At 39.1% G+C, this 24,190-nt stretch overlaps 2 protein-coding genes across 3 annotated transcripts in view; one reads left to right on the top strand and one right to left on the bottom strand.

The window, feature by feature from the left end:
• The window catches only part of LOC126281435 (odorant receptor coreceptor-like), a 198,281-nt gene that overhangs the window by 164,926 nt on the left and 9,165 nt on the right, over positions 1–24,190 (top strand). The window contains exon 6 of the mRNA XM_049980400.1: positions 1,069–1,131. Coding sequence (XP_049836357.1) covers positions 1,069–1,125 — 57 coding nt within the window. The 3' untranslated portion in view covers positions 1,126–1,131. The remainder of the gene's footprint in view (positions 1–1,068; positions 1,132–24,190) is intronic.
• LOC126281433 (elongator complex protein 1) overlaps positions 21,486–24,190 on the bottom strand; it is a 114,105-nt gene continuing 111,400 nt past the window's right edge. For both annotated transcript variants that reach the window (XM_049980397.1, XM_049980396.1), the window contains exons 13-14: positions 23,360–23,444; positions 21,486–21,634 (exon numbers count right to left, since the gene is read on the bottom strand). In XM_049980397.1, the coding sequence (XP_049836354.1) occupies positions 21,561–21,634; positions 23,360–23,444 (159 nt within the window). In that variant the 3' untranslated portion in view covers positions 21,486–21,560. The remainder of the gene's footprint in view (positions 21,635–23,359; positions 23,445–24,190) is intronic.

The following is a 24,190-nucleotide window of genomic DNA, read 5'->3' as shown; positions in this document are numbered from 1 at the left end:
CGCCATATTCTGCTTCTTTACATAACTCTGTATTTTAATATGCATGCCTATACTTTGGCATTTCAGTGTGCATGAGGAAAGTACCAGGCAGCTGTATCTTGAGAATGTCTTTATTGTCTGACAGGACTAGTTTTCGCAGCACATTACAGCCATCCTCAGGCCCCACTGCAGCCAAAAGAGTATTAGAACTTCTTTGTGCATCTGTTGTGGAGTCCTTGTTATTAGTACGGAGTTTCCTGAGGAAAGCTAGCCCAAGTGTACTAGTGACAAGGACTCCACAATAAATGTGCAAAGGAATTCTAATACTCTTTCGGCAGTGTTAGAGCATGAGAATGATGGTAATATGCTGCCAAAACTAGTTGTGTGAGACGATAAAAAAACATTCTCAAGATACAGCTGTGGTGGTACTTTTCCTCAAATAGTTTCAGTCTTGTTCATGTGCCTACCGACAACTCGATGTTGTTTAATAAAATCACATAGCTCGTAAGATTCTCGCCTTATAGTTCTGTTCTGTTTTGATGGTTGCACCAGACAAACAATTTTAATTTAGTTAATATGTTCCAGATTGGAAAGGAACCTTGTCAACATGCTAGAGGGTGGATACCAACCACAATCAGAAATGATTTTTACTGATAGCGATGAATGTTTTAAGATGAATATGCTGATTTATTAACATGTGGCACTCAATAAGACCCACTTTTTTATTCTATCATTTGATAATATACATTTTCATATTCATTATATGATCTCTCGGATACACATCTAATGCCAAAGTGAGATCACCAGCCACTACTGTAATTTTAACAAACCCCTCACAGGTGCTACTGCACTGCATATTATTATTGTGACAACATATAACATACCTTACAAACTCTTCTGACTTTCAAAAAATATTCTAAACTAACCCAGGCTTTTTGTTGAAGCTACTAAAATTTGGGCATTTGGATCACTGGTTTTGAACACATCCATCTATACTACTATACATGTCACTGAGCTATTATTTCAAGATGTTAGCTAACATTTGTTGGAACTTAGCACTGAATAACACAAATGATTCCTCTTTTGCAGATGCTGAGCCGATCTTTTTCATACTTCACAGTTCTAAGACAAATACGAGATGGATAATGAAAGGTATGTAATTCCAATTGAACTGTAGTATTTTTCATAAAGAGTAAATAAAATACTGAGAGTGATAAAAAGGATAGTTGGTACTGACCATATAGCAGAGATGCTGTGTCATAGATAGGCACAACAAAAAGACTGTTGGAAAGTGAGCTTTAGGCCAACAAGGCCTTTGTTGAAAATAGACAACAAACATACACAAAATCTCTGGCTGCTGAAGCCAGACTGCGAGCACCAGCACATGATGGGCAAGGCAACCGGGTGTTGAGGGTAAGGAGGGGCACGAAGGGAGAGGAATAGCAGGGTAGGGGTGGGGGACGATATAGTGCTGCTCATTACATTCCATCCTTTGTTTGAGGTTAGTAAAATAATAAATAGTGACTCCTATGCCGGTAACATATTGTGACAATGCACAGGCAGGCATTCTACATTTATACTCCGCAACAGTGTGTGGCGGAGGAGTACCAGTGTTATACAGATATCAAAAATGTCTCCCAACGGCAGTTAAAACGGAAAGAGTAAGAAGTAGAACATACCTAAGCTGAAAATTAATTACATATATACAGGAAAAGTGATGACAAATGTGAACAATCACATGTGATAAACCCAGCAAGAAGTTCAAAATGTAAAAATATTTAATCATGATCTACAATTTAAAAAATGAACAGGTGTAGAGAAGAGAAAATAGTCAGAAAGAAAAGCATACTGAATTTCCTGGAAACTGAGCAAAAGGGTGAGGGGTGCATGAAAAAAGAATAAAATTTGTAATTCTTTTCCTAGTATAGTATGGTATAGTAGCCAGAGAGGAGCACTGCTAGACTGGAACCATTTGTAGGTGAGTGTGCGCCCACAGTTAATACAACACAATGTGACATGTAATCAAAGAGCAAACATAGTTGCTTGCAGAGTGAAGAAAGCAGATCATAAATATACAGCAGTAAATGACATTCACACAGATACCAGACCAGGAAACACTTATAGCCAGAGTCCACTTGGTTGTTGGAACACTACAAATACACAGAACCAGATGCAGCATTTATTGCAGCATTCTATCACAAACATCTGTTTCAAGAGCCGTGTAAAGTTCCGATGTGCATCTTTACTGATAAGTAGCTGTAACTACCATCAAACACACATGACTTGCTGAAGGTGTCATGTCGCCTTATGACAGGAAACAAGAGCTCACACTTATAGGCACTAATTTGTAGGGTAGAAAGCACAACAGAAGTTATAGAGAAGCACCCAGTTGAGAATAATTATCTACAAGAGGAAATCATGAGAATTGGAAATGAGCTAACTCAACATAACGACTTAAGCTCCAAGCTAATGGTGTCCAACTACTCAGAGCAATCAACAAACTCAACATTGTGCTCAAAAGCACACCTGCTTCTTAACGGTTTGAGCCTGACAATTTCTTGACAAGATTGAATGAAGCTCATGAGTAGTGTGTGCACAAAATAGCTCGAGCTGTATCTGCACAAATGGTATGATACAATGGTAGTGGGGGCTACTTCATTGCAGATGGTCACGTGTGTTGAAAGGGGGGGGGGGGGGGGGGGGGGTGCAATTGAATAGCTGACTCCATGCACAAATGCAAATCTCGTCTAACCTGTAAGCTACAGCACCTGAGTCTGCAAATGTTTGTGTTAACATGTTACATCAATACAATCAGTAATTCAACAAATATAGGTGTCCATAGTCAGTAGTTTCTCTCAAGAGTACCAAACTGAAATAGTTGCAATCACAACACATCAACAAAAGCACAAGAAGTCCCAACCAGACACTGCCAAAAGACCGTCTCATAAAACAAACAAAAATGTAGTGTAACACACTTTGCTTACTGTGAACTGTCTGTGTAAAAATGAGGATTGTGTGTCACATCAATATTGTGTGTCAGTCCCCTGACAAGCTGATTGTCAGTATTACCTAAATATAACATTTTTCCCTTCTTCCACATCATTCATGAAGTAGTGAACCTTTGGGAAATACTTGTAGTTGTGCTTTCCCTCTCCTTCATTCTCTTTATTGTGTGACTGGAGTAACTAGCAGTTCCAGCCAGCCTCTCAAGCACAGCTTTTGAATGAGGTTTTTGCTCTCTTGCTTGCCCCTTCTGAAATAAATATAATGGCACTGTACATCACTTGAGTCTGAAAATAAACAACATGACGTCCATATTACTGGGAGCTGGAAACACTCTCCTGTAGACATCATACAACAATATGTTGAAAACGACCTCTCACTGCCAACATTACTGACTGGGATTGTTTCTATTACGGGCTTCTGATTACCAACACACCTCAGCGACTGCATGTCGTTGCTGCCAACTTGCACATATGTAAATAGAGAGTTGCCAACTTCGATACATCATCCAAAAACTTCACACTGTAAACGTTATAAAATTCTGATGTTTGGCAGATTGGCAGATTTACAATTCTGTTGTGTGGCAGTTGGCAGCGCAGAAAACCCAGAATTTTCCTGATTCACAAAGACTCGGCCTCATTCTTTCTATAAAAGTAATAATAATTGTTGGAGCAGGAGGGTTGGTTCTGAGCAAGCACGAAGGAATTATTTTCCCTCCCAGCCACATTTCATTACTTAAAACCACATCCACATATTTTTAGTAACATTAGAAAAATTGCTGATCTGAAGCCATGCAATCAAACTGGCACCAATGTTAAGTTAAATCTGTATTTCTTCCCATCAAAAATGTGTAATATTACATAAATCTGATACATATTTGTTCATCCACACTCTCAGCTCTGGATGATCAACTTTTTCAAGTGAAATTGCAGTCTCGATCAAAGCTGGAGTTGATAAAATGAATTCTTCTTTATCAGTTCTCACTCGTTTTGTCACTGCTCTGACATCTATGATATTAACTTGGCTTTTGACACTTGTCATCATCAGCACATTCTTCTTTCCATACTTATGAGAGGAACTTTCATTAGTATGTTTTAGGCACGTGTCTTTTCTCTGCCACTCAATTTGCATGTTGTTGTATTTACACGTAAGTATCTATCTTTCTAGTTTTGTCAAACATGTAACATCCTTCCGATAAAAATTCTTTTTATCAAGAAAAACTGTCACTACCATATTAATAAACTCCAGCATGCAGACAATATGAAACCGAATGCACCGGCAATCAGCAACAATTTCCAACACTCAATATACGGCCACATCAAGTAATGCGCTGGGACACTGCTATAGATCTTGGGTGGGAATTGTAGTTAGCAGTACTCGATATGATACAAAATATCAATATATATCAAAGGGGTGTAGAACTGATAGTCACTGGTATTCAAAATCGATTGCTGTAGCTCATATTGCATTTCCACCATTAACTTCACATGATGTTATTCCACACAATTTCATTAATTATTTCACTATTTTGCTTAAAGATTGAGCAAAATTTGTAAAATTTCAGAAAAATTTTGCAATTTCACAATTTGACAAAACTGGTGACTCTACATATTACACACCATTGATATTACTCGGCTGACTTTCCCACTTCGCTGACATGAGTTGCAACCCTCTGCTGTCAGAGAGCTTTCAACTGTTATCATGCATCATGGCAGTGTGTAACTTAAATATGCTGGTGTGTGAAGAAACAGCACACTGTAATCAAGTTTCTACTGTAGAAAATGCCTCCGATTGATATCCATAGAAGAAAGAAAGCTATACATGGAGATGATTATATCGACATCAACAATGCGTGACACTGGGTTATTCATGCTTGCAATGAAGGAAACCGTGGTGCTAACCTAAGTGTGTGTGACGGAGCTCAGAGTGGAAAACAGTGTAAGGCAACAGACGAGACTTATCAGAATTGGATGGATGAACACATCAGAAAAAATCATCGGATAACACAGACACGGCTTTCATGTAAGTGTTGCTGATCACAAGACTGTGTACAGACTACATCTGCGGCAGAGAAAACTGTGTGCACTGTGGGTGCCTCAAACGCTTACTCATGATACGAAACAGAGGAGACTCGAGGTCTGTCAATAATTTCATGTGTGTTTTTGAGTGCGAGTGTGATGGGTTCCTTAACAAGACACCAAAAAGTTCAAGGTGATGCCATCAGCAGGCAAAGTCGTGCCAATATAGTTCTGGGATGTTCAAAGCATGTTGCACTTGGAATTCATGCCTAAAGGCAACACCATTAACACCGCAAGGTACATCAAGAACTTCAGAAAAATGAAATCACAAATTCGAAGGGTTTAGCCATGCATGGTGACCACCTTATCCACCAATGCCAGACCACACACGTGTGCTGCGACATCCGCAACAATCTGACACCTGAGGTTCACTGCCATCGATCACCCTCCTTACCGTGCCAACTTGACCCCATCCAATTTTCACCTGTTTCCAAAACTTAAAGAACAACTTTTAAGACTTCCCTTTAATAGTGATGAAACACTGCAAGCAGAGATGACGTGGCTCCATCCCCAAAGGCAAATATTCTTCAGTGGCGGCATCAGTAAACTGTTCTCTAACTGAGAGAAACATATTTGTTACCAGGGAGATTCTTTTCATTAAAAAAAATAAGTAGACACAAAGAGTAACAATGTAAAATGTTAATAAAGTTTGTTTTATTTAGAGAATTTTAAGAATTTACACACACAAAATTTGGAGGCATTACTTTTCAACATGCTCTCACACATTACACCAGCCATGTTCCAGGGGCCCACAGAGTGTGGCATGGGGCATGTGGATAGAAGTAAAACGTGTACATTTTATTCAAGTACAATACAATGACAGGGCGTATACACAGATAAGGGAAAAAAATCCAGATTTTTCCCAGATTTCCTCGTTAAAAATCCACTTTCTCCTAGGTGAAGTGTTAAATGACAGTATATTTACCCTAGGAATTGCAAAACTTATCAATCCTTTGAATGGTTATGGTTTTACATATGGGCTTAGAATTTCCCGGCGCTTTTCTAAACTCAGGGAAAAAAGGACACGTTCTGGAAATATCTTTGATGTGCAGCAACGTGTATGCTGCGTATTTTCGTATTAAGAAAGTATACATTGGAAATCCAACAAACACCACACGTTACTTTCCAAATCATTGAAATCGAGATTGCGATGCGCTTATGTAGGCCAGTCATAGGCCATGTCAGGTGATTCGATGCCAATGACAGCGGATATTCAGAGCATAGGACATGTAATGTAGCCAAACAACACCCACATCAATGTTTAGTTGAACGAACACACAATCACGGAAAGTTAATAGTTTAAATTAATATACGTAGTGTTGCTACAAGAAAAGCAAAGCTTTCACATATGATATTGGTCTCTAAGGTTAATAAGGTGCAAGAGAAGCTAAACTTTCACATATAATGTTGATCTTTTTTGCGCATGTTACACTTTAAGATATCTCACGCAAATGTACCAGTAAAATTTTTAATATTCACATAAATGTCTGATTTTCAGAGTTCGAATTTCTTCTAAATGGCTCGTCATCAAAGAGTTGATTTTTAAATGAGAGTCAAACGCTCTGTGATTTAAGAAATTCTTGGTACATTCTCGCACAAAGTTCAACTTACATAAAAGGATATTTACTTCGAAAGTAAAGCTTTTCAAACCACAATTTGCTATATTTTCCCACAACCTGTTAGAGAGAGGTTCGTCTCAGCAATTGCCAGAGAGCGCCAGGTAACAGGCGCCACTGCACTTGTGCACGTAGGAAGCCCGTATGTTGTTGTTGCTGTTGTGGTCTTCAGTGCTGAGACTGGTTTGATGCAGCTCTCCATGCTACTCTATCCTGTGCAAGCTTCTTCATCTCCCAGTACCTACTGCAACCTACATCATTCTGAATCTGCTTAGTGTAAACATCTCTTGGTATCCCTCTATGATTTTTACCCTCCACGCTGCCCTCCAAAACTAAACTGGTGATCCCTTGATGCCTCAGAACATGTCCTACCAACCGATCCATTCTTCTGGTCAAGCTGTGCCACACACTTCTCTTCTCCCTAATCCTATTTAATACTTCCTCATTAGTTATGTGATCTACCCATCTAATCTTCAGCATTCCTCTGTAGCACCACATTTCGAAAGCTTCTATTCTCTTCTTGTCCAAACTATTTATCATCCATGTTTCACTTCCATACAGGGCTACACTTCATACAAATACTTTCAGAAATGACTTCCTGACACTTAAATCTATACTAGATGTTAACAAATTTCTCTTCTTCAGAAATGCTTTTCTTGCCATTGCCAGTCTACAATTTATATCCTCTCTACTTCGACCATCATCAGTTATTTTGCTCCCCAAATAGCAAAACTCCTTTACTACTTTAAGTGTGTCATTTCCTAATCTAATTCCCTCAGCATTACCCGACTTAATTTGACTACATTCCATTATCCTCGTTTTGCTTTTGTTGATGTTCATCTTATACACTCCTTTCATGACACTGTCCATTCCATTCAACTGCTCTTCCAAGTCCTTTGCTGTCTCTGACAGAATTACAATGTCATCGGCGAACCTTGAAGTTTTTATTTCTTCTCCATGGATTTCAATACCTATTCCAAATTTTTCTTTTGTTTCCTTCACTGCTTGCTCAATATACAGATTGAATAACATCGGGGATAGGCTACAACCCTGTCTCACTCTCTTCCCAACCACTGCTTCCCTTTCATGCCCCTCGACTCTTATAACTGCCGTCTGCTTTCTGTACAAATTGTAAATAGTCTTTCGCTCCCTGTATTTTACCGCTGCCACCTTCAGAATTTGAAAGAGAGTATTCCAGTCAACATTGTCAAAAGCTTTCTCTAAGTCTACAAATGCTAGAAAAGTAGGTTTGCCTTTCCTTGATCTAGCTTCTAAGATAAGTCGTAGGGTCAGTATTGCCTCACATGTTCCAACATTTCTACAGAATCCAAACTGATCTTTCCCGAGGTCAGCTTCTACCAGTTTCTCCATTTGTCTGTAGAGAATATGCGTTAGTATTTTGCGTCCGTGACTTATTAAACTGACTGTGCGGTAATTTTCACATCTGTCAGCACCTGCTTTCTTTGGGATTGGATTTATATTCTTCTTGAAGTCAGAGGGTATTTCGCCTGTTTCATACATCTTGCTCACCAGATGGTACAGTTTTGTCAGGACTGGCTCTCCCAAGGCCGTCAGTAGTTCCAATTGAATGTTGTCTACTCCAGGGGCCTTGTTTCGACTCAGGTCTTTCAGTGCTCTGTCAAACTCTTCACGAAGTAACGTATCTCCCATTTCATCTTCATTTACATCCTCTTCCATTTCCATAATATTGTCCTCAAGTACGTTGCCCTTGTATAGGCCCTCTATATACTCCCTCCACCTTTCTGCTTTCCCTTCTTTGCTTAGAAATGGGTTTCCATCTGAGCTCTTGATATTCATACACGTGGTTCTCTTTTCTCCAAAGGTCTCTTTAATTTTCCTGTAGGCAGTATCTATCTTACCCCTAGTCAGATAAGCCTCTACATCCTTACATTTGTCCTCTAGCCTTCCCTGCTTAGCCATTTTGCACTTCCTGTCGATCTCATTTTTGAGACATTTGTATTCCTTTTTGCCTGCTTCATTTACTGCATTTTTACATTTTCTCCTTTCATCAATTAAATTCAATATTTCTTCTGTTACCCAAGGATTTCTACTAGCCCTCGTCTTTTTACCTTCTTGATCCTCTGCTGCCTTCACTACCTCATCCCTCAAAGCTACCCATTCTTCTTCTACGGTATTTCTTTCCCCCATTTCTGTCAATTGTTCCCTTATACTCTCCCTGAAACTCTGTACAACCTCTGGTTTAGTCAGTTTATCCAGGTCCCATATCCTTAAATTCCCATCTTTTTGCAGTTTCTTCAGTTTTAATCTACAGTTCATAACCAATAGATTGTGGTCAGAGCCCACATCTGCCCCTCGAAATGTCTTACAATTTAAAACCTGGTTCCTAAATCTCTGTCTTACCATTATATAATCTATCTGATACCTTTTAGTATCTTCAGGGTTCTTCCATGTATACAACCTCCTTTCATGATTCTGAAACCAAGTGTTAGCTATGATTAAGTTGTGCTCTGTGCAAAATTCTACCAGGCAGCTTCCTCTTTCATTTCTTAGCCCCAATCCATATTCACCTATTACGTTTCCTTCTCTCCCTTTTCCTACACTCTAATTCCAGTCACCCATGACTATTAAATTTTCATCTCCCTTCACTATCTAAATAATTTCTTTTGTTTCATCATACATTTCTTCAATTTCTTCGTCATCTGCAGAGCTAGTTGGCATATAAACTTGTAATACTGTAGTAGGTGTGGGCTTTGTATCTATCTTGGCCACAATAATGAGTTCACTGTGCTGTTTGTAGTAGCTTACCCACATTCCTATTTTCCTATTCATTATTAAACCTACTCCTGCATTACCCCTATTTGATTTTGTGTTTATAACCCTGTAGTCACCTGACCAGAAGTCTTGTTCCTCCTGCCACCGAACTTCACTAATTCCCACTATATCTAAATTTAACCTATCCATTTCCCTTTTTAAATTTTCTAACCTACCTACCCGATTAAGGGATCTGACATTCCACGCTCCGATCCGTAGAACACCAGTTTTCTTTCTCCTGATAACAGCATCCTGTTGAGTAGTCCCCGCCCGGAGATCCGAATGGGGGACTATTTTACCTCCGGAATATTTTACGCAAGAGGACGCCATCATCATTTAATCATACAGTAAAGCTGCATGCCCTCAGGAAAAATTACGACCGTAGTTTCCCCTTGCTTTCAGCCGTTCCCAGTACCAACACAGCAAGGCCGTTTTAGTTATTGTTACAAGGCCAGATCAGTCAATCATCTAGACTGTTGCCCCTGCAACTACTGAAAAGGCTGCTGCCCCTCTTCAGGAACCACACGTTTGTCTGGCCTCTCAACAGATACCCCTCCGTTGTGGTTGTACCTACAGTACGGCTATCTGTATCGCTGAGGCACGCAAGCCTCCCCACCAATGACAAGGTCCATGGTTCATGGGGGGAGCCCGTATGTACATACGTGTAAAACATTGAATGATCATACATTATATCATACAAGAAACAAGGCATCAGAGGATACTCAAAGAGCATCAGAATTTCGTGAATTATACTAAAATGTGCACATTCAAAGTGAATACTTAAAGTGTACATTTGTATGTCCAGATTCCCAATGAAGTAGAACTCAACATGATAAGCTTTTCAGTGTGGGTTTCGGGATGTAAATTTTCTTGGCGCACCAGTACTGTATTATATCATGTTTGCTACTTTATTATGAAATAATGCCATACGTGCTAGAAGATGAAAACGTGCACTTGAAAAGCAGAGAACAGTTGAAACTAGCCAGTACTGTGGAATTAAACATTTCGTTTCAAATACATTGACAGCCTCTGCAGGAAAGGGTTAATAAAAGTCAAATTTCTTTAGCAAACAGACAAAAATAACTTCACTGTTCTGCAAGGCGATTAATGCTCGACTATCAGAAAGGTGGAAATAGAATAAAGTCTGAAACTAAAAACATATGTTAGCCTTCCGTAATTATGTGAATGTATTTTAATTCACTTGATAGTTCCTGGACACAGGTATCTGTTTTGTTTTCATTTGACATGAGAGTAAACGAAGGAGAAACAGTAAAATCACTAAATGTAAACATTGGTCGCATGGAGACTAACCGTTATAACGCAGATTGCTCTGCACATCAGTCTGGGGTCTACGATATTTGCTAACCTGATCAATACTAAAAAACTGAATTTTCAAAAATATGTTCATATTGTAGTGCACATATTTCTGAAAGTCTGAAACACAAAACATGTGTGTTTGAGGAAATGTAAGACATGTTATTTGGTCTTAAGTTTGCCAAAGTGCAATGCCACGCCTCTTCAAAATGGTTCAAATGGCTCTGAGCACTATGCGACTTAACTTCCGAGGTCATCAGTCGCCTAGAACTTAGAACTAATTAAACATAACTAACCTAAGAACATCACACACATCCATGCCCGAGGCAGGATTCGAACCTGCGACCGTAGCTGTTGCTCAGTTCCAGACTGTAACGCCTACAACCGCACAGCCACTCTGGCCAGCCCACGCCTCTTCATACAGCATACTCCGATCGCACGTCACTGTATTTCGCTCCATGGAATTTAAACGTTTATATTTTGTAAGGGATGCCATCAAACTATATTCAGGACAGTGGAAACTGAAATGTCCTGAGGTGCCTCTCCTGCTCCCAGTCAGCCAGTTTGACAGTCTGCCCCTCTTTAAAAAAATTAATAGTGGATGGGATTATTTGTAATCGGGAGAACAAGAACTCTTCAGAAAATTTGCACTCTTTATTGCCTGTGAGCTAATAACTTGCTGTTTTGTGTGACATAAAATTAAATATAGGATACATAAAACCAATAAAGACAAGAGACAAGGAAGAAAGTACACATTTCTTCAATCCTTGGCTCCTAGCATTTTTTTTCCCCTCTCTATTCTTGCTACAGCTTTACACGGAATGCTTTCTTTTGCGCGTAAGAATGTATTACCTCATCAAAGTTCGTCAAACGTTTTGCTACACGAAAAATCTAAATGTCGTTATCTAATACTGAAAAAGCTGTTAATACAAATAATACCCAAGACTGGTGTGGTTTCTTGATCTGATTACGTCTATTTTGTCACTGTCCGCTACATAAAATAAAATAGGGCTTTCTAATATTGCAGCAATTTTGTAACACACACCAAATAAATGAGACTGTCTTGGCACAAATGGTCATTTTTATAACACAACAGAATATAATTCATGAAGTACCAAATCAAATGCCTATTTGGCCTAGTGCAAGTAAAAAAGCTTTATGTTAGGAAGTAGTTTCACATTTCATTCACACGCACCAGTTTCTCAAGCATGAGATCGAAAAGAAGTATTACGAAATTTTTATATAAGTTTGGAATCGTCTTATTCTTCCATAATTTGTGTGATGTCCCCATTTCTTCTCCTTCCTCATTCTAACAAACTGTCTTGTCGTCACCAATTCTGTAGCTATTCCTGCCATTGTCAAAATTTGTTCGCCGATTAACTTCACTAACCCTGCCAGAATCACAGGTTTAGTTATCTCACAATGAATCTCTGGTAAGGTGTTGTTACATGTTCGTGCAACAAGCATTCCGTGTTACTTCCAGAATAGAACTTAAGCAGCTACTAGCTGGGCACTGTACAATTGGTCCTTACTAATGTAGCGATCTGGCCAAAAATTTTCTGCCAAAATTTCATTTTCTTGGATACACCGAGAAGATAATACGTAATCTTTTTCGCCTGTTATTCCTGTTAGTCGCTTATTTCAATTCTGGTAGTTTGAATCTATAGATTTCGCCAGTAATCTTTTTCGCCTGTTATTCCTGTTAGTCGTTTATTTCAATTCTGGTAGTTTGAATCTATAGATTTCGCCAGTGATTATAACAACGCTGATCATTCGCAAACACAATCAACCACATAATCAGACAGCATTGGCATTCATCCGTTCAGCTTTACTCCACTCAGCTCGTATAGCTCCATCCCTGTTTGTCTGCGGAAAGTTTATTTCTAGATGCAACGAGGATTATCCTGACAGAGACATCATGTACACTATGCATGCATTCAAAAATCAACTTATGATTCATTCAGAAATCAACTTAAAATGTGTTCAAACACGAACAAGGATGTGTTTCAAAATCATATGAATAATTGATAGACCAACGTGCGCTGGATGCTAGGCGCTTTGTGAAAAAAATCCCCCCCCCCCCCTCCCCCCTCAAGAATTTGATGCCCCCTAGCTGCTTGCTGTCACTGCTTGCACAGCCAACAGCCACATTCCTGTAGCTAGAAGAGGGAGAATCTACTACTTCAACGAGACTCAACTGCACATGCGCCCACTCGTAACTGCTAAAATTAATCTAATGTAAACAGTTGTGACTTCACGCACATTGGAGGCAATTTGTTGTTTTGAAGCACTGCATAGTCTTTCTAAAGCCTTTGACACATTTTGCTGTTGGCAGACGCTTGCAAGAGCACTGTGTGTCATCACCGAATATGGCGCATTTCCTTTGCAATTTAAGTTATTTTCGATTTCTTTTCTCTCGTTTATGATTCATTGTTAAAGTATTATTCTGCAGTAGCAGGATACAGTAATATCCTTTGTTAGAGTATCGGTTCTTACCATTCAAAATTACAAAAATTTAACAGAAAACTAAAACAATGAAAAATTTCCAGAATTCTAAAAAATTCCCGGGCTTTTTCCGGATGACAAAATTCCCGGTTTTTTCCCAGATCTCTCGGTTGTCTCGGGTCATATACACCGTGAATGAAATGACTTAACATTACGTATGACTAGCTGCTACTGCTGCTTCACTTGCATTTTAGTAATTTTGCTATAATGAGTGATGGTGAGTAAGCACATAAGTAATTTCACAAGATGTCTGTGTATAGTGGTGTAGAAACGAGGATAAAGAAATGTATGCAGAACCAGCATGTAGACATGTAATAAATGCGTTTCTATTATTTTACTGTGCGTCGAATCAGAAAGCGCACTATATTTTCTAATTATATTTAAAAACTGCCTTGATTCATTACATTCATGCAGAAGTAGTTTTTAGTGGTTTCTCTGGCTCACCTAGTACTGGATGTGAGACTCTGCCAACACAGTAACGCATACCAATTGTTTCTCCCTTCCATTTTATTGTGTAATGGTGCCTACATTTTTGCTTCACTGCTGTTTTGCTCCATCCCCCTTTGACGACTAACTTATGATTAACATAGACGGTTAATGGACCATTGTCAAATGCAGCCTCACCAAAAGCCTTCAACGTTCCACATGTAAAGGTATGACACACTGTTTACCGTACAGCCTTTAAATGACACCGTCATTGTAAGTCTTCAAAAGTCTTGGAAGCTGTACAGGACGCATGATGATCAGTGTCTAAAATGCGACGAGCTTGTGGCTGTTCTTTGTAGCTCTGAAGGCCATCTGACACACTTTTGCACCTTGCGCTCTCTTAGAACGGTGCGGTAAATCACATTTATGTTTGCGAGCTTGTAGCAATAGTTTTAAATATGGCTCTCATGCTTACTGTCCAATTCTTCTGTTTTATGTCCACGAAAACTTTCCAGTTATGACAAGTGGTGTAGGAGCTCAACATCATACACCACGTGCACAATAACAGTGGGTTTACACTGTCACGGAATTATCTATCTATACACACTTTAGTGTCGCAGACAATTGCACCAGTGTCATTTGCATGCCATTCACATATACCATATTTAAAAACACTGCTAATACTTAGCAAGGTACAACTTTTTAATGTGGCCTATATCTTTATATCAAATACCATCAGAATCGGTTCAATGGTACAATCATGAAAACGTAACAAATTGAGTTACTTTTGCAATGAATAATATTGGTATTAATACAGAAGTATGGAATAAATACCTTAAGAAATGAACCAGCATTGTATTGATTACATTGAATCATATTTCGTAAAACATATCAACCAATAAAAGCACCTGTGCAGCTATGATAAAGTTCAAAATTGCAAGAGTAAGTATCTTTTTCAAAGATTACATAGTTTTCCGTAACTGTGCCACATTCTTTAGATCAATAAATATCTTGTACTACACACATTGTAATGTAGCTTATCTTCTTCAATAGGGTTCAAGCTATCTCTCAACAAATTTCATGGATACTGGTTCCGTGGTTTAGTCATGAAAATGTAGCAGACAGAGTTACTTTCACATTTATAATATTCAGTGCTTTTTTTCTAAAAAAAAAGTTTGAGGGTACTCCGACATTGGAAATAATGCAGCGAAAATTACTTATAACTGAACACTGGATACCACCCGTCGTCGTCATCGTCGTCGTCATCGTCATGGTAGCGGAACCGTAGAGACATCTATCGGTGGCTCTTTGAGTGTACAAATATCCATTTAGTACTACCATCACTCACTATTAGCAGGCGAGGGCACTACATGCTTGTCGAACTGTTGCCAGCGATTCAGTTGTTGAGAACGGTTGCTGCAGCTTCGAAATGCTTGAAAAGTCAATGACATCGCTTTTCACACCAAAAACTGCACTGATATCGTTCGTATTGCAATTACCAACATGGAAAAATTAAATAAAAAATGTATGTCCGTAAAATAAATCTTTGGCACTCTTCAAAGTTCTCAACATCGTAAAAAAATTACTTCGTCAATGAAAACGTTTAGGGGCACACATCCCCCAGTGTTCCCCCAGAAAAACAGCACTGATAATATTAATATGGAAGCATGGATCGACATGTATTAAACACGTTGAGGATTGTATAAGTATTGTATTCTAATTGTTATCCATGATTGCACTTGTGTATCAGTAAAATGAAATTAAATGTGTCGGGCTTTATTTTATGGGGGATCACAGTCGGCATGTTTGAGGGCTGGGTGCAAGTATTTTTATTTGACATCATTTTGGCGACTTGCATGTTGTTGATGATAGTAGTGGTGGTGGTGGTGGTGGTGGTTCTGATAACACACACATCCGGACACAGTAAAAACGACCGGGGTGGGAACTGAATGCAGGATGCTGTTATTGAGAAAAAGCAATGCTAACTACATGACCACAAGTTGTTCACACAAAACTGAATGCAGTGAAGAACTCGCAAGTGATGCATGACACTTACTGGCTAAAATGCGATGGGTTTGTGACTGATATTAGTATGGGATTATGAATTAAACACATAAAGTACTGTATTCACTACGATGAATTGTATTATGTAGGACATAACAAACAATAAACGCATTTTCAAAAATATGACAAAATTCAAAAGTGAAAGGGTAAATACCTTTTTTAAAGAGTAATTACTGTTCCGTATTTCACATTATATTCTTCAAATCAATAAGTGTGTTGTACTGCACACTTTCAAAAATAACCTATGTTTTTCCTCAGAGTTCAAGCTATCTCTACACCAAATTTTATCAAAACCAGTTCAGTGGTTTGGCCCTGAAAAAGTAACAGAGTTACTTTTGCATGTATAATATTAGTACTGACTGCCATATCACAGTGTGAAATGTTTTTTCTGGTTGGTTTAGGGTTTTATGTAGCTGCTGGCCCACCACTTTTAGTTGAAGCTGCACCGGAACATTCATGAGATCCATTACTCAATGTAATATCTGATGTATTTACCTTCTTCTTTCATCATAGTTGATCCTCTTGAAGTAGAGGTCCTGGTAATCAGTGCCTCTGAAATCGCATGTGTAGCAAAGAAAAGGCTTGACTTCTTTGCGTTCTACAGCTGTTATTGGAGCAAAGGAAGATAACGTCTGCTCATATCACAAAAAAGCACACCCACTACTTTTCTTTTACAAATATATATTTTCTTCAATGGTTGTACAAATCATTAGTGTGACTCGTGAATTGGAGTAGAATACAACCTTTTTATATGATATACGCTTTGAAGGCTCAATATAACAATCCAGTTCACAATATCTTTCACTTCTACAAAACAACCCTGTCTTTCGTTTTCATTCTTACAGAATGTGGTTGCTCTTTGACGGTGAAGCCACTGCCAAGCCACAATGTCAAAATGTAAAAGGCTCCACCCACAGTACGTGAAGCTGTTTATTTGTCTTCACATCTTGCTGTTTCCTCGTATTCCACACCTAACATTTAATGTCTGCTCACACAAAAACAAACACCCGTGCACAGTATATGTTACGCGACTTACTTCATACTTATGCTAACAAAGAGATAGAGGGGCTGGCCAGTACTTACCTCAGCTCAGTACAGCCGATAGATACACAAAGAACAACCGAAAATTTAAGTTCCTAGCTTTCAGAATAAATGTTCCTTCATCAGGGAGGAGAGAGGGGAAAGAAAGGGAAGAAAGGAAAGTGGATTTAGTTACTCACAACCTAGGTTATGAAGCAACAGGGAAAGGAAAACAGGGAGGGTAGCAAGGATGGAGGCATGATTGTCAGAGGGAAGCCAAAGATATTCTACTGTAGGTACTGTGCCAGCTTCAAACCAAAGAGGATGCATTCAGAAGACACCTCAACCTATAAAGCTGTTACCCAGGATCCCATTCCCTCCATCCAGACTGAGCTGCAGAAAATCCTAAAAATCCAAGGTCCCTCACAAGGCCTCACAATGGCTTCCATAGACTTACTCACTCCACCTGAGCCACGTACCCCTACCTTCTACCTATTACCCAAAATCCACAAAGAGAACCATCCTGGCTGTCCCATTATAGCAGGCTTCAAAGCCCCAACAGAACGTATCTCAGCTCTGGTAGACCAACACCTCCAACCTATCACCCGCAGACTCCCATCCTACATCAAGGCCACAAACCACTTCCTAGAACGCCTCAAATCCATTCCCACTCCTCTCCCACCTGAAACCTTTCTTGTCACCATAGATGCTACATCCCTTTACACAAACATCCTACACACCCATGGTCTCTCTGCCCTTGAGCACTACCTCTCCCAACACCCACCCGAAGATCTTCCAAAAACCTTGTTCCTTATCACACTTACCAACTTCATCCTCACCCATAATTACTTCACTTTTGAAGGCCAGACCTACAAACAAATCAGGGAAACTGCCATGGGAACCAGGATGGCTCCGTCCTATGCCAACCTCTTCATGGGCCGCATGGAGGAGGCTTTCCTGAAGACCCAACAGCTGCTTCCCCTGGCCTGGTATAGGTTTATAGATGACACCTTTGTGGTCTGGACTCATTGTGAAGAAACACTCCTTAATTTCCTCCATAACCTCAACTCCTTTTCGAATCTGAATTTCACCTGGTCCTTCTCCAAAACCCAAGCCACCTTCCTGGATGTTGACCTTCATCTTGTTGAAGCTCACATCCACACCTCTGTACATATCAAACCCTCAAACCAACAAGAGTACCTTCACTTTGATAGCTGCCATCCCCAACAACAGTACCTTCACTTTGATAGCTGCCATCCATTCCACATCAAACGCTCCCTTCCCTACAGCCTAGGCATTCGTGGCAAATGTATCTGCTCCAGTGACGAATCCCTCAACAATTACACCAATAACCTGACCAGTGCTTTCCTCTCCCGCAACTATCCTACAGACCTTGTCCACAAACAGATCTCCCGAGCAATACATTCCTCCCCATCCAACAACAATGTTCCTACCCTCAGACCACACAGAAGCATCCCCCTTGTCACCCAATATTATCCTGGCCTCGAATACATCAATAAATTACTCCACCAGGGATATGACTTTCTCAAGTCAACCCCTGAAATGAGATCATCCCTTGACAAAATTCTCCCCACACCACCCAGAGTTGCCTTTCGTCGCCCCCCTAACCTCCATAACATCCTTGTTAAACCCTACAATATTCCCAGACTACCTTCTCTACCCAGCAGTTCCTACCCCTGTAACCGACCCCGCTGCAAAACCTGCCCCATGCATCCCCCCACAACCACCTACTCCAGCCCCGCTACTGGTAAAACATACACAATTCAAGGCAGGGCCACATGTGAAACCACACGTCATTTATTAGCTGACATGCCTGCACTGCACAGCCTTTTACATTGGTATGACAACAACTAAACTGGCTGAGCGCATGAACGGACACAGACGAACTGTCCGCCTAGGAGATGTCCAATACCCAGTAGCGGAGCATGCCCTCCAGCATAATTCTAGGGACCTAGGAACCTGCTACACCATATGTGCCATTTGGATTCTCCCACCCAACACCAGTCCCTCTGAACTGCGGAGAAGGGAACTTGCACTCCAACACATCCTTTCATCCCGCCATCCCCCTGGACTGAACCTACGTTAACCAACCTCACTCCCATTTACTCTTCAGTCTTCTCCTCTTTCCCTTTTCTCTTTAGCCATTCATGCATCTTTTCATCCTACATCTTTATACTATATACCTCTTTACTTCTGTATGCATCCTATTTGGTTTGAAGCTGGCACAGTACCTGCAGTAGAATATCTTTGGCTTCCCTCTGACAACCATGCCTCCATCCTTGCTACCTTCCCTGTTTTCCTTTCCCTGTTGCTTCATAACCTGGGTTGTGAGTAACTAAATCCACTTTCCTTTCTTCCCTTTCTTTCCCCTCTCTCCTCCCTGATGAAGCAACATTTATTCTGAAAGCTAGGAACTTAAATTTTCGGTTGTTCTTTGTGTATCTATCGGCTGTACTGAGCTGAGGTAAGTACTGGCCAGCCCCTCTATCTCTTTGTTAGTATTTGTTTCACATCTTTATATAAGATTTTCCATTAATTATTTACTTCATTCTTAATATTATTATGTCACACCACCTTTCTTTGTATTACAGAAGGAGTGTGAAATATTGTTTGCCTAAACAGTATGTAAAACTTCAAGTGCTAATGCTAATTATGAACTAATCCAGAACAGGTTAGATAAAATACACACACATGTAAGATGAGGTGAAAGAAAAGGCAAGACAATAAAAATACCACGAAGTGCAAGCAGGACTCATGCTATTAGGAGATTATTATTATTATTATTATTATTATTATTATTATTTCATATGGCTCAGTAGCCTGCTGGACACCAATTGGCAACTTGTGTCTCCCTAACCTATCTCATATATCCAGCTGGAAAACGGGGAACTATGGTTTTAAGGTGGAATCTGAACCACATATTGTTTCTGGCGACTCTTTATTTCGTCTGAGAGATGAAGGCTACGTTAGAACAAAGACTGAAAAAACAGTAGTCTGACCGAGACTCAATCCAGCAACATCTTGGTTTGCAGGCACACTCTTTACTGCTAGTGCATCTGGAGGTTTTGATGAGTGAGTATGTGAGTATCAAGATATGTGACATATATTAACAGATCTTTTGTTTGCACTGACTTGGTAGTTTAACATTTTTACACAACCAAGGGCCTGTAGACCTTAGTACCTGACACAAATGTCAGCTTCATACCTATACAAGTTCCTGTGAAAAGGGTGTCTTAACAGTTAGACAGACAGAAAAACAGAACAGCAAAGTGATTCTCTAACAGTTCCCCTGATGACACAAAAATCAGAAATGAAATAAATAATGTGTAGTGGAACACATTTGGATAGGAAAAGACGATAGGCAATACTGTAAACATTAATTAGGATTTTAGAGGAAGTCCCCAGCTAAACAGTCATGATGTACCAACGTAACTACATAAATTTTGCACTGGGGAGAAAATTTTGCAGTTGTGGTTTTCTCCTTTACAGAACACTCTTCAACTTATCCATTATTACAACTGTAAGTTCCATTTTTTGTAAACTATTTACCCTACTCTTGTTTGTTCAGTCAATTATAATGATTGAAAATAGCTTTCTTGTTCCTTCATAACACTTGTACAGCAATTTTTCATACTGAATTCTTCTGCATGTTGAAAATATCATTTTGTTGTGATTAATTAGTATTTTCTCTCTTGTTGCTCAAAACTCTCTCTCAGCTCCGACTAAGAAAAGTGAACATGTTCAGAGCTGAATGTAACTTTGTACACGTGCAAACCATCAGCAGGTATTTAAGTGATTAGAGTTGCTATTCTCTGTGAAAGAGTCCATTAGTATTATCCTGAATGAGCATTATCCTGAATGAGCATTGTCGCGAGTACTGTGGCAACCTGGTGACAGGTACCTTTCTTCAACTGTTCTGGAGAGACACAGCAGTGTTATTTCTGGCAACCTTATGTGGAGGGCCATTGGTATGACTTCCTGTCATAGCTGGTAGTGAATGAGGGAAATCAGAAGGCAAATTGGTACGTCCTATGTGTTTCCTCCCATGTGACAATATTGTGGTGCCATTTTCAGCAGGACAACGCTTGTTCACACACAGCATGGCATGTGTGTCTATGAACTGTCTGTGTGATGTTGAGGTATTTCTGTAGCCAGAAAGATCCCCAAATCTATCCCTGATAGAATATGTGAGAGATCAGCTTGGATGTCAACTCTATCCCAGTAGCAGTATCCAGGTTATCAAAAACCAGTTACAACAGTTGTGGGGCAGCTTGCCTCAGGAGAGGATTCAATGGCTCTATGACATACTTCACAACCATAGGAAAGCAGGAAGATTAGAGATGAAGCGCAAACTCAGAGGATGGGGAAGAAAATAGGTTGTCCCCCTTTCCACGCCTTGAGAATTTTGGGGAAATTGCGGAAAACCTAAATCTGGATGGCCAGACAGGTTATGAACTGTCATCATCCCAAATCTGAGTTCACTGTCTGGCAGTGTAATATCACTTTTTAACAACACAAATTCTTTCAGTTGACATTGTTTAAGTATTAACTTTGTTTTAAATTACCACACTTTAACTTTTTTATCTTCACATATCAGCAACAATTCAAAAGATGTTCATGCTAATCCAAGGAAATATTGTGTGCTAGATACATTAAAACAAAGAAAAAATATCAAAAATAGCTAATTTAATGAATTAAATGAAAAATAATTTATTTACAGTTACCATACATAAATTAACACTCAAGCATTATTTTCCAAGATCTGAAGCTTCCACTGAGAACCTGTCATTGTGGGAGGATATCTGACATGGGGTTCTGAAACAAATGAAACATAATTATACATGTTTAAAAGCAGTTCCATCTTTCTCCTAATCAACACACTGTTCATTTCTTTTTATGGACAAACCAAGATCATAAAAATATTTTAACAATCTAGTCAAGTAACTTAATATAGTGAAGCAATACAGGTATTTCAGTAAAATAGTTATTTTTTCCTTGATACAGTTTATCTCCATGTGTGCGTCATTATTCTAATCAATGCAGACCTTGGCATTTAAGTGCCACAAACTCGAGCAGTGAAGAATAAATACATGAAAAATACCAATAGTACAATTGCTTACTGATTAGAACAACAACAAACAAAATAATGTTGATGATCACAAACCCAAGTTGAAACAGTTTACATGCATGTGAGAAATGGTGATTTGGGCTGTATTCTAAAAAAACCACACTGACATAAGTAACTTTCAATTGCAAGATAAAGAATGGAGGGACACACACACACACACACACACACACACACACACACACACACACACACACACACACACACACACACACACACACATCACGGGAAGGGTGAGGGCAGATATCGTGTGTTGCATTTATCGGTTCCGAAAAGGTGGAGAACAAAAGGAAAGGAAATTGTATAATAGAAGAACATTACATACAGCAGTGCATTTTCATCCATTCACAATTCAAATTGTCCAACAATTAATGTCAACTGATTTAGCAAAAATGAGAATACTTTGCACAAATTAGAATGAGTATCACACAACTACAACTTCTTTCAAACACAATAACATCATAATTATGAAGTCTGTAGACAACTACATGGTTATATCATAAAACAAAAATTTAGATACTGGGCAGAAGAAAACCTGTGGTTACTGAACACCAGTTACCTTTGCAAAGCAAGAAGATTAAAAGCATGACTTGGACATTGTTCATTTTGCGTTTTAGGACCAACAGAATTTTTTGAATGTGGAAACAGGCATGCTATTATGGTGAAATGTGAGCATTATATGAAAATGCTCAATGACTATCTTCCTCAGAATTGTGCTGTTATGTCAAAAGATACCAGCTTTGCAAAGTTCAATGAGATGGTGCGACATCTGATGTGGCAAAATCACAAAAAACAATATTAGGTATGTTCCCATGAGCTGTCACATCAATAAATGATGGCAACAATTGACCTTCTGGCTCACTAAATTCATCCATAAGCCACAACTTGTTACGCAAATATTTTTGAAGCACAAGATCTATGACTTAGAGAGACAAGGACAAGTATTTCGCAGATTCTGAGAAAGACAGACACTCTTGAACAACATGCAGAATGATGTTGGAGAAGAATGAGACTCACTACATTAATCTGTTCAAAATGTAACCAACATTTATGTACAGATGCCACAAATTTGCATGTGTTCTTTAGTTAATTGAAACCAAATTGCCACTACCACACATTCAAATCATCAAGTCTAAATCCAGAGTAATATTGATGGACACACATAAAAATACAACACTGACTCCCAGCTTTTGTAACAATATGTTACTTACTCAGGGAGGGAAGAGGATTTGGCTGGGGGAGGTTCATCAGGAAGGGGTGGGGTCAGGTCATTTCAAACCCAGGCCACGAGTAATATAAATTGGGATGATGGATGGGAAACTGAATCCTGGTTCTCCTGAATGAAAGTCCAATAACTTAAGCACTACACCTCTTTGACTAGCACATATTAGAAATGAAATGTTCCTCCATATTACCTAGCAAATGAAGGTTCGTTCCAGAAGAAACACCTGCATTGAATGACTCGATGATGCTATTCGTTGTTGCATCTGGTCCAAAGCTCTGGAAAGAAAGAAATGGCCAGTTAAGCAATATTTACAACAAAGAAAGAGAATCTTAATGATATTTGTATAATTAGATTCCAAAATTATGAGATAAAATTGCTCTCAGTACTTATCTTCGAGAGATGAAAGTCTTAGTGTTACCAATACATACACATAAAAGTACGTGAAACTATCCTGGCTTTTGGAACTATTAGTTTCTTCCTCAGGGAAGAAATAGTGACAAGTAAGAATGTTAACAAGGACGAGCAGTCACTCAGGGTCCAGGGTGAGTGTGACCCAGATGTTGTGAGGGTAATATTGTTGTGCATGTGTAGGCACATTCATGTGCCAACTGACAACTAAATGCCTCAGTTATGGATAACAACCAATTACTTACTCAAAATAATACAATACATTATGATCTACATATCATGCAGGTATGCTTATGTAACACACAACTCCATCAAGAATACATCACAGTGCTTACCAACATTCAGAAAGTTATCATGTGTCTAATTAAAGAGCATAAATGGACAGGAATGTATCCACTCTATTACAGTGCAAAGATGAACAAAATTGGAGTATGAATGTTTTTCATATATTTTTACATAGAAATAATCATACAATTTACAGCATCCTAAATAACAGATTGTCATCTTTGTTTTGTTCTTATGCTGTTCTACAGACAAAAATTTTGCAGTGTGCGGCTGCAACTGAAAAGTCCTAATTTGTTTCTGTGCATGTGTGAATGAATCCCTGTAAGCA

Source organism: Schistocerca gregaria, chromosome 7 (assembly GCF_023897955.1).
Source record: "Schistocerca gregaria isolate iqSchGreg1 chromosome 7, iqSchGreg1.2, whole genome shotgun sequence".
In the NCBI taxonomy this organism is placed as follows: domain Eukaryota; kingdom Metazoa; phylum Arthropoda; class Insecta; order Orthoptera; family Acrididae; genus Schistocerca; species Schistocerca gregaria.
Note: the sequence above shows the minus strand (reverse complement) of the source record. Positions and strands in the feature narration are given on the sequence as shown.